The sequence below is a fragment of the Triticum aestivum genome, chromosome 6D (assembly GCF_018294505.1).
Source record: "Triticum aestivum cultivar Chinese Spring chromosome 6D, IWGSC CS RefSeq v2.1, whole genome shotgun sequence".
Lineage (NCBI taxonomy): Eukaryota > Viridiplantae > Streptophyta > Magnoliopsida > Poales > Poaceae > Triticum > Triticum aestivum.
The window spans coordinates 32,377,009-32,391,879 of record NC_057811.1 but is presented as its reverse complement, the minus strand read 5'-3'; the positions used below and the strand labels follow the sequence as shown (position 1 = coordinate 32,391,879).

Below are 14,871 nucleotides of genomic sequence, written 5' to 3'. Positions count from 1 at the left end.
CTGCGGGAGGAACTCCTACCACAAGATCGCATAAAAGCAATTCAAGAGGAATTGGCGGGATTCTTTCTTGACCACGTCATAGATAAAGACGGAGATACCATGTGGAAGTTGACATCATATGCTAGGGATTGTAAGAGATCTTATATTGTATATATGTAGCTAGTAGCGTCAGATAAATGTACGAAAACTTGTTGTTCAACCAATCTCTTAGAGAAAGAGAGGTCGATCACCTCTTTGTATATGTTCATGACGATCTTGTGTACTTAATGGTTTCCGTCATCTGCTTACTAGCTAGCGTGTCGAGTCCTTTCTATACGTATAGCACGTAGCATCGACCAAGCATGGAGATAAGAGAGGACACTTCTCTCTATTAGCTAACTAACACAATATATGAAACCCCTAAATTAACCCTACAAAACCCCCAACCCCCCCCCCCCCCCCCTCAAAAAAAAAACAAAAACCCCAGCCCCTGAACTGCTGACGCGTGGACGCTTATTGGTCCCGGTTGGTAGTCCTGGTTCCTGAAACGGGACAAATGGGCCTTATGAACCAGGACAAATGGGCCTTTTTATACTAGTGGCACTCACCTTGGACCCTAAAAAGGATTAGACAAAGGGAGTGCTACTCATCTCTGTTTTCGTAGACAAGACTCCATGGAGCTGCCTGTGCTAATGTGGAAAGGAAACAGAATGCAGTTCTGATCCAATGATGTTTATATAACAGTGAAGGTTATTACATGTTTAATACTCCGCTTTTTCGGACGGAGGGAGTAGTACTCTAGTGCCAAAAACGCTCTTATATTATGGGACGGAGGGACTTTAGATGTAGAGCTACGCGTGAGAGAATTCAGATCGAGTTTTGACATGGCAGCAGGTAAATATACTTCCAAGCAGTTTACAAGCTTCTGGATGTAATAATTCCAATGGAACAGTTCATGCTAGAAAAAAAATATCTTCTAGTTACAGGGGGCAAATTATATGTTCATTCTGTTAGACAAACAAGCACCATCCGAAAACTTGGTGTATGCCACAAACCCTTGAGAGCTCATGCCCAAAATCGTCTACCAAAGTGTGTGGAAAATGATCCTACTTCAAATAAATATTCAATGCTGCACGCACGCGATCGACGCCGCATAAAACTGTGTGCCAATGGAAGTGATTCGCGGCCAGTTCTCTTCGAGGCACGATGAGTTCTGTGGTGTTTCGCAATCATCTAGGGTGTGTCTTCTAATGGGAATTTGTGGAGCTGTTAGCGCTATCTATCATTGATCATGCAGAGGTAACCACCCCCAGCGCTCCGTTCCAGGGGATACCTGGTGGCGCCCTTCATGTACCGAAGGTGATTCGTGGCAGCATCTCGGAGGCCGGATCTGTTTGGCGCCTTTCCGTTCTTGCGCTTCTTTATCATGGTGCAAGTCCTCAGAGGGTCAACGCTTCCAGCCCCAGGTCTCCTACAACACAATTCACGACAATGAATTTTTTTAGTCATACAACTTACATCATAATGAGAGACGGAGTTAAATTACAGCAGCAAAACCTATCACATGTAATACGACATCAATACCCTAAGTAAGGCTCTTGTGGCATATTTAGAAGATTGGAGGAAAGCAAAAGCAAATCAATACAGACAGGAATGTCCGAAAACTCACTTCAACAACTTCTCTGAAGCAACTCTAGCAGCTTCAATGATGTCCTTGGTAGGCAGCCACTTCACTACCCTACCAGGATCACCCCGCATTGGCGAATGGATTTTTACAAGCTGCACATGATTTTCTACATCAGTAAACGATCCCTTCATGCAGTAACAAAGAAAAAATACTTGTACTGCTCAATGGATGTAAACATGGTTTTGTCAGATAGGATTAGAGGAAGTGACACTCACACCAAGACATTCCATCATTTGATAATATGCTCTGCCATGTAGTGGAGTGTGTCCCTTTCTGGACTCTGAAAAGTATCTCGTCCTGAAACAGTGTACCATGAAATGTAAGTACAAGTGCATCTTACAATGACAGGTAACATGTAAATCGCCTACCATTCCTTGTAGCCCGGGTCTACTGTAAAGCCATACATGTCAACGCTGTCACAGATGGAGAGAGCAAATTCAAGAGCTTTAAGCCCAGTTCCTTTAGCAGAGGAACCAAATGATGTTCCTAGCATGAGGTATACTGGATTGGTTATTGGAAGTTCCTACATAACAAGAGTTCTGTCAGGCAGGTAAGAAAAGAAGGAACATGTACCCAAAGCACCCTAGTTTTTAAATATGGTGTAGCTAAATTACCCGAATCATCTTGTTCATGACATCATGTATTGTTGTCTTAACTATCAATGCCTCCTTTTTTGTTTCTGCAACCATAAGAATTAGCATGCCTTTTCATCCCAGAATAAAAATCCTACTGATAGTGATAGGGAAATAGGTGGCTGGAAGACTTACCATCTAACTCAACAACTTTATCCAGTGCCTTTGCAGATCCTCTGTTAAGAAGGCGAAATGTACTCTTTTCACCAACATATTCCGTGTAGTTCTGCAATGCAGAAAGAAGAAGTTAGAGCACGTCCAGGTTAAGAAACAAGAGCAGGAAATATAGGTATCTTAGGAAAACCTGGACAGGTGCACCATTTTCTCTAATGACAACATCATAAGAATCAATCTCATCCCCAGATTTAGTTTTAAGAAGATCCCCAGAGTTACCCACAACGGCACAGCTACCAAATTGCTGAGGTACATATGGTGATGTGTCAGGGAGAACCAATGAAAGCTTCTCCATGCAAAGAGTCCTGTTCTTGCACTTATTCCTGTAAACCCAAAACTCAACATAATCAACAATCTCTAGAATTTAACCATAATGTAAGTCTATGTGAAACTGTAAAACTTTTGTCTACCCACAGAAGGATTCCTTTGTTGATCCTGCGCCATGCATACTCCTCCCAGCCATTTGGTAATGCATCAATGTACTCTTTTGTGAGTATTGTGGTACTGTTGCGAACCTAGAAAAAAAAACCTTAAGTCACTACATCAATAGCTACTGTGTAGCTCTGACAAACAAAATGACAACATTATGTCAAGTGTCTACACACCACTTAAACTTATTTTGCAAATTTTCAGTGCATTAATTAAATCACACAGATAAGTCAGCACAGCAGAAAGAATGACCACCTGCTCCCATGAGGCCACAGCTTCGCAGAGATTGAACTCAAATGCCAACCCTTCAGACTCTCCAGTTTTTGGATCTGTCTGCAAACACCAATCATAAGAGCAAAGACAACGATCATAAAAATAAGACTCTCCAGTTTTGTTCCACGCTTGTCTATGTAGTACTATGCCAGGTACGAAATCAAATCAAGGAACTCAAAGGAGAAATTGCAGCATAAGAAAAGAAATGACCGAGCACATGCGCACATACCCATTTAGAAACCGTGTCACTCGGGTACTGTATAACAACACGACAGTAATCTTCTCCGCCAAACGCTTGCAGTCCTAGACCATTAGCATCCTGCAGGAAATTTACACAAGTAAGACTCATCCAAACAAGCACGCTAACGACCTCAATACAGAGATTTGTAGTAGCTAGCAACACAATTATTGGCGAGAGTTGCCTTTTGAACATAAAAAACACGAATCATTTCCAAACATCGAATTCACCCGTCCTAGTTAAAATATAATTTTCTCTTAAGCTATGAATCCTCCCCATCTACTAACAGTAAGCATCACATCCATTGACATCAATTCTCAGAAGAACTCCAGAAATTACCAAGCAGTTACCGTAACAATCCACCAAGGCTCATGCATTTCAGAAGCTAATGGCCCCAGGTACAACACGATGTAGCATCGAATTTGCACACAGATGATACAGCTGAGCCCCAATTGGTTCTAATAAAGCGACAGGAAATCGGTAGGGGCAGTAGATCAGCGACATAGGGAGGGACGTACCACGCACTTGCTGAACCCTCCCTGCAGCGCGGCGAGCGCCGCCAGGTCCGCCTCCGAGAGCCCCGCGCCGCCATCTGCATCCAGAACCCACCCCGACTCAGGGATCTCCAGACGAAGCAAAAAAAAAAGTAGAGGAAAGGGGGAGAGATAGGCGCGTGGGGGAGGGGCGGAGGGGGGTGCGTTACATGAGGAGAGCCCGGTGAGGTAGATGAGGATGGCCGTGACGCCGGAGAAGATGGCGGCGGCGAGGGCCAGCGGGAGCACCCGCATGGCCGGGACCGGCGATTCCCTCTCGCCGGAGCTGTGGCCGCAGTGGGGAGTGGGAGTCGGCGATTGGGCCGAGCAAGGAATGGCAGCGGCGCATCTGTGTACCGGAGGGCCCGCTTGCTTAAGCGAAGAGGAAAATGGGCCGTCTTCGCTTTTGGGCCTAGTGCAACCAACTCATCATGATATAAATGTTTATTCGTGTAACTTTGTTCATGAGTTTAGGAGCTCGAATTTCGGAGCTCACAATCTAGCGAATCATGCTTTACGTCTAGCTTCGTCTTCATGTTTGGTTAAGCCAAGCCGATGATCTTTTGTTTGTCCATGTAAACGAGCCATCGGACGACTAAACGTAGTGCTCGTATATGTACTTCGGCCCGATTCGGCTCACTCCGCTCCAGGAGCAGACGAAGCTGTAGTGCAAAATTTAGGAGCCCGCAAACAGCCGCTCCGCATATCCTAGGAGCGGTGGATTCCCGAATGGGGCCTTCATGTCCGAATCCATTTCTTCAACGAAGGTTCACACGGTCATTTCACCAAACGCTTGCCAGGCGTGGTGACCCCCCCCCCCAGGGAGCCGATAGTACCTGTGCGACGGACGGACGAGGGCTCTGGACCGGCGGTGGAAGACAAGCGGCATGGAGGCGAGGTGTAGCGGTGGAGGTCACGAAGGTCACGGAGTTCTGGGAAGGGCTTGGCGGTTTGTGGAAGAGCGACGGCGTCGACGAGAGAGAAAGTGGGTGCAGGGTTAGAGGGAAGGATGGAGACGTGGGGTACATATGGGGTTACGGGTGGGGTTTTGGGTGGGTTAGAGTCCTACATGATTAGTGTTCGGACACCAGCAAAGCCCCTGGCTTGCTTTTGATTTGCGGGAAAATGGACATCCGGACTGGCCCGCGTACCCATGCGGGTGACATTGGATGGCAAATTGCTACCGGACAACTTGGTCCAGACGCTTGCGGGAGGTTTGAGGGTTTGCTTTGAAGATGCCCTCATATTGTGTTCCGGGTTTAGGTTTTACAGTTTAGGGTTTACATACATTAATTTGCTAGTAAGACAGCAAGTGGGGCCAAAACCTAAAAATGCATGACCATTTTTGTATCTCAAAAATACATTTATTTCAAAATACATAAACAATTATTTTGATATGTATGAACGATACACAAACAAAGTTGATATTATGCATGACCAGGAGTGGATCTAAGGGTGTGCTATGGCAAAACATTTTATATAATATACGTAGCACAGTTTTTTAACAAGTAATGCTATTTTGAGGAAATATGTTACATTTAGGGTCCTGATAACACCCACACGTGTGGCATACTAGACATCCGCCCACAGATAGACCATGTGTGGCGTGAGCAGGAGGCAGCCCACACGGGCTGTGTGTGGGCGAACATTAGAATTGCCCACACCCACACGTGTGGGCGCAGCTACTTCGTGCCACACCCCCAACAAGTACTACTCATCCTCACCCCGCACGTGTGGCACGAAGCAAATATGCCCACACATCCTGGCGAAGCTACGTTAGGTACCCGCGGGATGACGATTTAGTTGCCATCCCGGATGGCGGATGTAGTTATCTGGGATGGACTCTCTCTGTTTTGGTTAACTATAGTTGCTATGTTTAATTTATGATAGTTGCCGCGTGTAATCAAACCATAGTCGCCGTGTGTGATTAACTAATTGCCACATATGGTCAAACAATAGTTGCCGTGTGTGTTTACCTAGTTGCCACGTGTGGTCCAACCATTGTTGCCATGTATGATTAATCACAGTTGCCATGCCTGTTTACCCTGGTTGCCACGTAAGCGCAACTGCAGTTGCCGTCTAGCAACTAATCATAGTTGACATGTGTATTTACCTAGTTGCCACGTGCATGCAAACTGCAGTTGCCATCCAACAACGTACGAGTGTTGTGTGGGCGAAAAGCAGTCCGTCCACACACGCATGGACTAGGTGGTGGCTGTGTGGACAGAAACTAGTTCGTCCACACAGCGCAGCTGGCAAAGCGCATGCGGCGGGGCGTGTAGGCGAACTCTGCAACGCCCACACACACGATGATGCCCACGTGTCACTCAGATTATAACTGATTCCTTTAGGATTCGTGCAAAACAGAATGAACATGGATCAAGGCGCGTGGGCGATGTGCAAACATACCACACGTGTGGGCGTTATCATTTAGATACATTTATGATGATATTTAGATGAAAAACTTATAATGTAGATTTATGTAAATTTCTTAAAGTTCGTACCAATGTATCAAAGTTGGCACCCTTGATACTTAGAGCAACTCTAACAATTCCCCTAAGAATCTTCCTGTAAAATTAGTTTTGCGGACAACCTAACTTTTAGGGGAAGTTGTCTAAGAGTAATTTTTGTCTGTTTCGGTAGAACATCTTCCCCTAAATTTGTTTTTATTTTATTTTTCATTAAACAAAACTAGATAGCCAAGGGCCCGCCAGTCAATGACATGCGTGACGGCCTCCAGCGAGGAGCGGCGCAAGGCAGTGCAGTGGCGGCAGGCGAGAGGCGGCGTGGTGAAGTGGGGCGACGCGTCGGTGGTAGTGGCCCGGGCAGCGCTTGCGAAGATGGTCTGGTGTGGCGGCGGGCTGGTATGGTGGCAGATGGCGGCACAGATAGCGGTGGTGTCGCGGCGCATCGGTGGGGCGGACGGGCGGCGGCATTCCGGTGAGATGGTGGCGGCGCGGCGGGAAGTTTACTAGCCCGCCAAGAAGTTAGGGGGTGGTCATCTTCCTGTAAACCCGCGTAAGATTGAGTCTATTTTACGGAATTCTTTAAAGTTAAGGTCAGTTTACGGTAACTGCTGCGGAGGTTTTTTTCTTCAACTTTCCGTAAACGGCGGTTATTTTAGAGACACGAGAGTTGTTGGAATTGTTCTTAGGCCTTGTACAATGCAAGGTGTTTAGAGAAAGAAAAACAGGCTTTCCTCAAGCACTTGTGCTTATTTGTACACGGCAGACGCTTAATTTAGCGCCTCTCCTTTAGAAATAGGCACGGGTGCTTCAAAAAAATCCGATTTGTTTTTCTAAGCACGTCTTTAGGCACCTAGCATTGTACATGGCCTTAGATCCTAGGTCCACCGCTGTACCATTTACTTTGGTACAAATGCATATTTTTATTTTAGTACCATGGACCTTTTTTCTAAATTTTATGAACATATCATAGGAATAATATTTAGCAGCATATGAACATTTTTTTATTTTAAAGAACCTTGCTACTTTGCTAGTTTTCGGCCAGCAGCCCAGGCTACCAGCACAAGATAAGTGGATAACCCCATCGCTTCCACCGGCTTCCACCGGTCTAGCAGCTCTCCTCGTCCAGCCAGAATCCAGGCAGCCATGGCGTCGTTAGCCCTCAGGCCCATCATGCCAGCAGCCGCCGCGGCCGCTTCCACGACCACATCTCTCAACCGCGCCCGCCGCGGCAGCTCTACCCTTCTCCGTCGCCGGCAGCCAGTCACGTGCATGGCCGAGAGCAGCGGCGGCGGCAACAGCACCGTGGAGCTGGCCGCCGGGGCGGCGGGGCTGGCGTCGTGCGCGACGGTGGCGTGGTCCCTCTACACCCTCAAGGCGACGGGCTGCGGCCTGCCCCCGGGCCCCGGCGGCTCGCTGGGCGCGGCGGAGGGCGTCAGCTACCTCGTGGTGGCGGGCCTCGTCGGCTGGTCGCTCACCACCAAGGTGCGCACCGGGTCGGGCCTCCCGGCCGGGCCCTACGGCCTCCTCGGCGCCGCCGAGGGCGTCGCGTACCTCACCGTCGTCGCCATCGCCGCCGTGTTCGGGCTGCAGTTCTTCCAGCAGGGGTCGCTCCCGGGCCCGTTGCCGTCGGAGCAGTGCTTTGGGTAGGAATGCATGGCTGATGTTGTGAATCGTGTGAGACTCTAGTGCGTGTTGCTGGTTCAGATTTGTAACCTGTAATCGGTTTGACCAAGCATTCTAAGCATGTTCTGTGTGCGATCGTAATTGCTCAGTTTCACCGTGTCAGGTGTTCTCGTCTTCAGTCGCAAAAAGAAAAGAGGGTGTTCTCATCTTCAAGTTTTCTTTTCAAGAAAGAAGGTTGTCGCCCGCAAAGGTGCTATTCTAATCCCGAGCGCTCGGGGAACAGTAAATTTTTAAAAATAATAAAAAAGATTCAAAAATTCTGATTTTTGTTGCGTGAAACATTGACAAATATTTTGATAGCTTGCAAAGTTTCATAATGAAATAACATTTGTGGAAAATATGAAAAAAAAAACAAAATTAATGCTCCAAAATGCGTTTGAAAATAACACTTTGGAACATTTTTCACGAATGTCATCTGGTGATGAAAATTTTCAAGTTATCAAAACTTTTGTCAATGTTTCACACACAAAAAAAAAGATCATAATTTTTTGAGTGTTTTCTCAGAAAGAAATATTACTGTTCATCCAAGCTCACATGAACTCGGGATCAGAACGGCTATGTCCTTGTCGCCCGACCTTAGGGCCAGTTCTTTTGGGCCAAGAATCATCCTCCTCCCAAACGTCCAACCCACACTCCTCAAATTTCTTTTCTTAAAAAGGGTGTATGCATTTGACTGTACCTGCTTAGGTATGAAATAAGAGTTACCTAGCTTCGATGAAATTGCAAGCATAATTTGGAATTTAATAGAAGCGGGCATAGCTAGGGTTGAACCACGAGAAGTTAGAGAAAGAGCCCTGCGTAGGTATCGTAAGCATCCTCATTGTATCATGAAACTGAAGCGGGAGAAAGGAGTGTGGGTTGGAGATTCTGAGAGAAGCTGGTGAAAGGGTCAATTCTGGGGGAATCGGGTGAAAGAACTGGACATTAGAATTATGCCTTAGGTTTGAGGTAAAGGTTTGAATGCAAGACCCAAAACATGCAACACAACGCAAATAGACAAGGAAAGTAAAGGTTAAAGGTTCAACACAAAGCGACGCGACTGTTTTGGAACATGTCGTGGAATTAACACGTCAGATGTCCTAGGTGTAAGGACTTAGTCGTGAGGCCAACGCATCTATGTAGTAGCTTGAGAGGGGTTGATTGGGATGAGAGATGCAGGGCGGATCAACGCACAAGACAAGGGTTTAGACAGCTTCGGGCCCCGGGAAACATCATCCGGTAATAACCCTACATGCTGTTTGTGGCTAGGTCTCATTATACTTATGAGAGAGTCGCCGGTAAGCCGGCTCTTTGTGTCTAGCCCTAGAGATTGTTTCTTGTTGCTCGTCCCTCTTTGGGGTGCCCTGCCCCTCCTTATATAAGTTAGAGGGGCGGGTTACATGTGGAGTCCTAGTAGGACTAGGACTAGTCTATCTTCTCTTACAAGTTAATTACAAGTCCGGGTCTTGCTTCCTCGTAGAGGAAATATTCGTCATCCCTTTCTTCTTAAGCCGGCCCATCATAAACGTGAGCCGGCCTTCTGGGCCTTGGGCCTAGTCTTCTATCTGACCCGCCGTCGGGGTCATCCGTGAGTCGTCAGGCTCGTGAGTCGTCTGACAGTGAGCCGCCAGACCCGTGAGTCTCCAGTCCTCCGGCGGGTCACGGTGAAGCGCCAAGTCCGGCCGGGTCATACCGCGGGGTATATCCCCGACATTAGCCCCCAGTTTAATTTGTATTTATCCATGTTAAACTAATCTGCAATATAAACACAAGAACAAATTTGACAGGTTGTGTTCCGGGTTAAATATTCTTTGTAAGCCGGCACTTGATCATCCTTAAGTCCTTGTCATCTTCCTTCTTGATATGTATCCATAATCTCATAGCAAATCTCTTTAGCAGATATGTTCAAATTTTGCCAATGCAAAAAATCCAGATACTTCCTTTGAAAATCCGGGTCAACAGGCCAGCTTCAGAGTCAATTTGCTGACATTGGTCTCTTGTTGAGAAATATTGTAAAGATAATCCACTTGAGTCGGCTTTCAATGCTCTGACTTGACAAAATATTGGTCTTCAAATATTCAACTTATATTCAGCCGGCTTAAAGATATAAAACTTGCCGGTTTATGAGTACCAAAATTGCCGGGTTATAAATAGATGATGCCAAGTCATAATTGTCGCCGACGCCGGTTTATGATTTTTGCAGACACCAGGTCAATATGATTTACCCAAAACTGAGAATTTGAAGATATTTCTACCTTATATCCATATTACCTGTAGCCCCCAAGAGCCGGTTTAATCAGCATGAATAATCCGGAACTTATCACCATGGCTTTAAATAAAATCCAGTTGTGTAGCCCACATGAGTCGGCTATAGTCATAGTAGTGTAGCCGGGTCATCCTAGAATTGTCTTCAGCAGAGAGCAATATACATTAGCCCCCAAGTGTCGGGTCATTATGTAATAATGAGCAGGGACTTTGTAAATATGATGATGTAAATTTGAGCAGTAACGTGTAGCCCCCAAGGGCCGGCTTAGTAAGATAATACTGAGCTGGGACTTTTCATTGGAAATAATATCATATGATGTAACCCCATCTTGGGGCTTGAACCCACGTCCACAAGGTTACTAGATTTGTGCTTTACCAACTGAGCAGTGGATCCTTCAATATAATGTAATAAGGCTTGTGTATCTTGAATTTTAACAGGAGCAATTGGTAGCCCCCAAGGGCCGGCTCATTACGATGTGATGAGTCGAGTCTTCAATGAGGTGAGCAAAAAATGACTTTGCATTAGCCCCCAAGTGCCATGGTGCATGCTGGCAGTGACATGGGACTTGCATATTTGATGTAATCTCAACTTGAATAATGTAGCCCCCAAGTGCCGGGTTGTAAGCCTGCAGCGACTCGGGACTATTCCTTCCATTGTAGAATAAATCATATCCATTGATAAAATAATAGCCATTGCGCTGAAGCGACTTTGAAAACCTCAATCATAATATTAGTTTCTGATAACCATAATAAAAATCCAGCCATGTTGGCTATTAAAGATTTGACTAACCCGGTTGGAAAACCTCAATCATTCAAATCATAATGAAAATCCAGCCAAGTTTGGCTATTTAAAGATTTCAAATACCTTATCTGTTGACAAGTAAATCCGGAGTTTAAATACCCGGCGGCTCTTGGCCGATGGCGATTTATTACGCCTCCATTGTAAGCCGGAATTTTTATAACCCGGCTATTTATAGCCTTTGAGAAAATCAAGAATTGATAACCCTTTTGAGACACCAATGTCAATCTTTCGATGATGGGCTTGAACTGAATCATTTATGTAAGTCATAGCTCTGTAAATCCTGCACAGAGTTTAAATAACATATGCCCTGGCGACTTAACGTCAAAAGCCAGGGCGGGTAACCACCCAAATGTAGTCTTACCCTGCACACAAGTAGATCACAAGATCCCTATGATCCCTTGAATGATAGCGCTGGTTTATGTGACCCGGACAGTGAGGGTGAGAACCCAATTCTGTAAAAGCCGGCACACATGATATTTGTGACAACTCAAATATTTGTGATTACAAAAACTGTATGAGAACAGATAAAATTTTTGAGGCTTCTGATTCGAATACGATCAGTAAACCGTTCCAATGGGGTTAAGCTAAGATTCGAATACGATCATGTAGCCCCCAGTGGCGTTGGCGTTGCCGATCAAAGTGGGTATCGACAGCTATGTTCTCTTTGGTTCGAATACGACCTATGTTTGAACAGGAAGCCCCCAAATGACCTTAAGAGTTGTTTAGCGACGCTGATTCGAATACGATCCACGTCGATTCCCAAAGGGGTTGAGCTATGATTCGGATACGATCAAGAAGCCCCCAAGTAGGTTCAGCAGTTTGCCAATCAAAAGGGTATCGACAGCTATGTTCTCTTTGGTTCGAATACGACCTATGTTTGAATAGGAAGCCCCAAAATGACCATATAAGTTTAAGCATTGCACCGATCAAGAGGGTACTGATAGCTATGCCCGATGAGCAGGAAACCCCCAAGTGACCATAATAAGATAAGCCGTAAGGCAGGATACCTATGTTTGAACCGCGCATCATGGCAGCAAGTTCTTATTGGCAACCTTTAATTTTTTCTGAGAACTCAAATCTTGCGAGAGATTAATTCTTTTTGAACCAGAACTTTGAACCGGATTTGAGAGCTTAAAAGCTTTGTAAGAGACAAATTTACCTGGAGCCGGATGTTTGAACCGGATTTGAGAGCTTCAAAGCTTTGCGGGAGAGAGATGTCTCTTGAACCGGATTTTAAACCGGAATATTTATTTTAAGCCCGATATTTTTCTGACGGCCTTTAAATTTGCATCGATAGAGCAGTAATCTCCAGGGCCGGGTTATTTTTTCCTCCAATGACCCGGAATTCTTGAGCCTGCTGAAACTGGCACGATTTGTTGAGTCATGTCATTGTAGCCCCCGAGTATCAAGACGACTCAAGGAGTTGGCTTGAGATTCCCCATATTTGACCATAGCAGAAGGTGTGTATCATTGGCGTTGATAGCGCGATGTGAATCCACAGAAGGTTGAAAGTGACTGTGGCGGGTTATAAATGATCCCGTATGAGCCGTGTCAGCAACTCGGCCAATGGTTCCTTCCAACTGGCTGTTTGAAGTTAACCGAACTATAGTGGCGGCGATTTGTGCGCCTGCCCATTGAACCATCCAGTGCAGACGGCAACTGATAACATATGATAATTTGCCTCCAATTTGTTGGAAGAAAACCGGGCTTCCCAAGTAGTGACCTGCTCATACTCAATACACAGCTCATGCAGACAGGTGCGGCTCGGTGTGTTGATGTAGACCAGGCCGCGAGAGGCGGACGGAAAAGACGACCGCAACATCTGAGGCGGCACAGACAGATGAACCGGCCGTGGCGTTGTAAGCCGGTGCGGACGGGCAAGTTGTCCTCCTTGTTGTAAGCCGGCGTGGTCGCGGTTGACTGCCACGGCGTTGTAAGCCGGCGCGGTCGCGAGAGAACGGCCACGGCATTGTAAGCCGGTGAGGGAGTCCGTTGAGTAACGACGACCACCTATGCCCAAAGATGTTGGCATGCCTCCATCTCCACGCTATAATATGTCATAAATAATTGCCTGATTTGTTTGGACGACGGATGACCCGTTTATCACGACAGAGGTAGCTCAGACAGACCAGCGACTTAATATAGTTCCGGCGGCTCAGGCAGACCGGTGACTTAATATACCCCGGCGGCTCAAAGCGGCAAGGGCGGCTCAACGCGGCTCCAGTGGGTTGATGTAAATTAAGCTGCACGGGTGGCGACTTACGCACACCTGTTCCATTAGTAAGCGGACGCAGACGCCGGTGCGTGATGGTGCTGACGTACACTTCAGAGGCACACCACGGCACCACCTTTGCTGCACATAAAAATATACAGACCAAAGTAATTGTTCCTTAACAAAAATAAATATATGCCAAAAAAAATATACTTAGAGGGATGTCACCGGATTCGCCCGGACAACAGATGAGTCGGTCGCGGCATTGTAAGCCAGTGCGGATGAGAGAGTCGGCCGCGGTATTGTAAGTCGGCGCGGTCGAGAGAGTCGGGTGCGGCCGCAACATTTGTGAGCCGGTGCAGACGGGAGAGCCGGCAGCGGCGTTTGTAAGCCGGTGCGGACGAGAGAGTCAGCAGCGGCGTTGTAAGCGACTCGGCTGCGGGCGCGGACGATGAGTCAGTCGCGTGTGTTGATGTAGCGGGGGCGGCGACTTGCGCATGTATCCGTCCAGCAGCACAGCACGGACGAGCTAATGCAAAAATGATATTGGCGCACGCCCCTTTGCGACACTGTTGTAATGAATAATGGTCCTGCGAAAAAATACCACATAGCAGAGTAGTTTGTTTGTCGGAGGAAAAAGGTGTTTTTAATTAAATAAACGTGAAGATAGCACCTAATATTTTTGTCAGATGGCTGCAAAAACAAGCAAACCAAGCTTCGACATGCAGATCAAACCATTCTAGTTTTTTACTCAGACAAAACCCCTTGGTCCTTGGTTCTTCGCTGGTGTCCATACCCATAGAATACCTTGGGTGAACGTAATAATTGTGCTGACGCTGGATCAGCACCAAATCAATCTGACTGAATGACGCCCTGTGAATAGCATCAATATTCCACCTTAGAACCAGACGAACTAGCGGGCTACAACAACTGCCCGCTTGGCACTGCTTATCTTCTCGCAAACAGTACAACACCCTGCAGGAATCCGCCAGAGACCCGCCAGCAATGGTTCTTAAGGCGGAGCGCCAGCGGCAGGGCGGTGCAGGCCAGGCAAGGCGGGGCGGCTCAGGGATTGGGCAGCGGCTCAGGGCCGAGGCAGCCTACAATAGTGAAACCGGCCGGAGGCAGACAGGGCTTAGAGCACTGGTGAACTCAGGTGCCGAGAGCAGCGGCTCGCAGACGAGGCCACGGCGTTCGGGCAACTTGAAGCAGACAGCAGTTGGGCGCTGCTGTGTTTGAGACGGCGGCGGTTTACAGTGCCGGCTGAAGCAAACCCGCGGCAGCTCGGACAGGCGCGAAGCGGCGACTCAACATGCCGGCGACTTAAAGCAAGGGCGCGGCTCATTGTGGCGGCTCAGAGGCAACACCAGTGAAGGAGACGATAGGCCGGCGGCTTAAAGCGGGTCGCACGCAGCAGGCGCAGACAAATCAGCAGAGGCAGGGGCACTCAGGGGGGTCCCAACATGGAGGACTCCTGGTCGCGGCCGGCTCCGTTTCTAGGTCGTGGTCTAGGAGGC

At 47.2% G+C, this 14,871-nt stretch overlaps 2 protein-coding genes across 2 annotated transcripts; one reads left to right on the top strand and one right to left on the bottom strand.

The window, feature by feature from the left end:
- Positions 1–874: 874 nt before the first annotated feature.
- LOC123143279 (sialyltransferase-like protein 4) lies at positions 875–4,306 on the bottom strand. Its single transcript, XM_044562144.1, has 12 exons — positions 4,116–4,306; positions 3,931–4,004; positions 3,404–3,493; positions 3,157–3,234; positions 2,887–2,987; positions 2,603–2,795; positions 2,434–2,524; positions 2,281–2,345; positions 2,035–2,189; positions 1,882–1,963; positions 1,649–1,758; positions 875–1,450 (listed from the first exon to the last, which is right to left on the bottom strand). The coding sequence occupies exons 1-12, from the start codon at positions 4,198–4,200 to the stop codon at positions 1,255–1,257; spliced, it is 1,320 nt and encodes a 439-aa protein (XP_044418079.1). The 5' UTR covers positions 4,201–4,306; the 3' UTR covers positions 875–1,254.
- Positions 4,307–7,444: 3,138 nt separating this feature from the next.
- Positions 7,445–8,190, top strand: LOC123140921 (uncharacterized). Its single transcript, XM_044560185.1, has one exon. The coding sequence runs from the start codon at positions 7,557–7,559 to the stop codon at positions 8,058–8,060; it is 504 nt and encodes a 167-aa protein (XP_044416120.1). The 5' UTR covers positions 7,445–7,556; the 3' UTR covers positions 8,061–8,190.
- Positions 8,191–14,871: the final 6,681 nt, after the last annotated feature.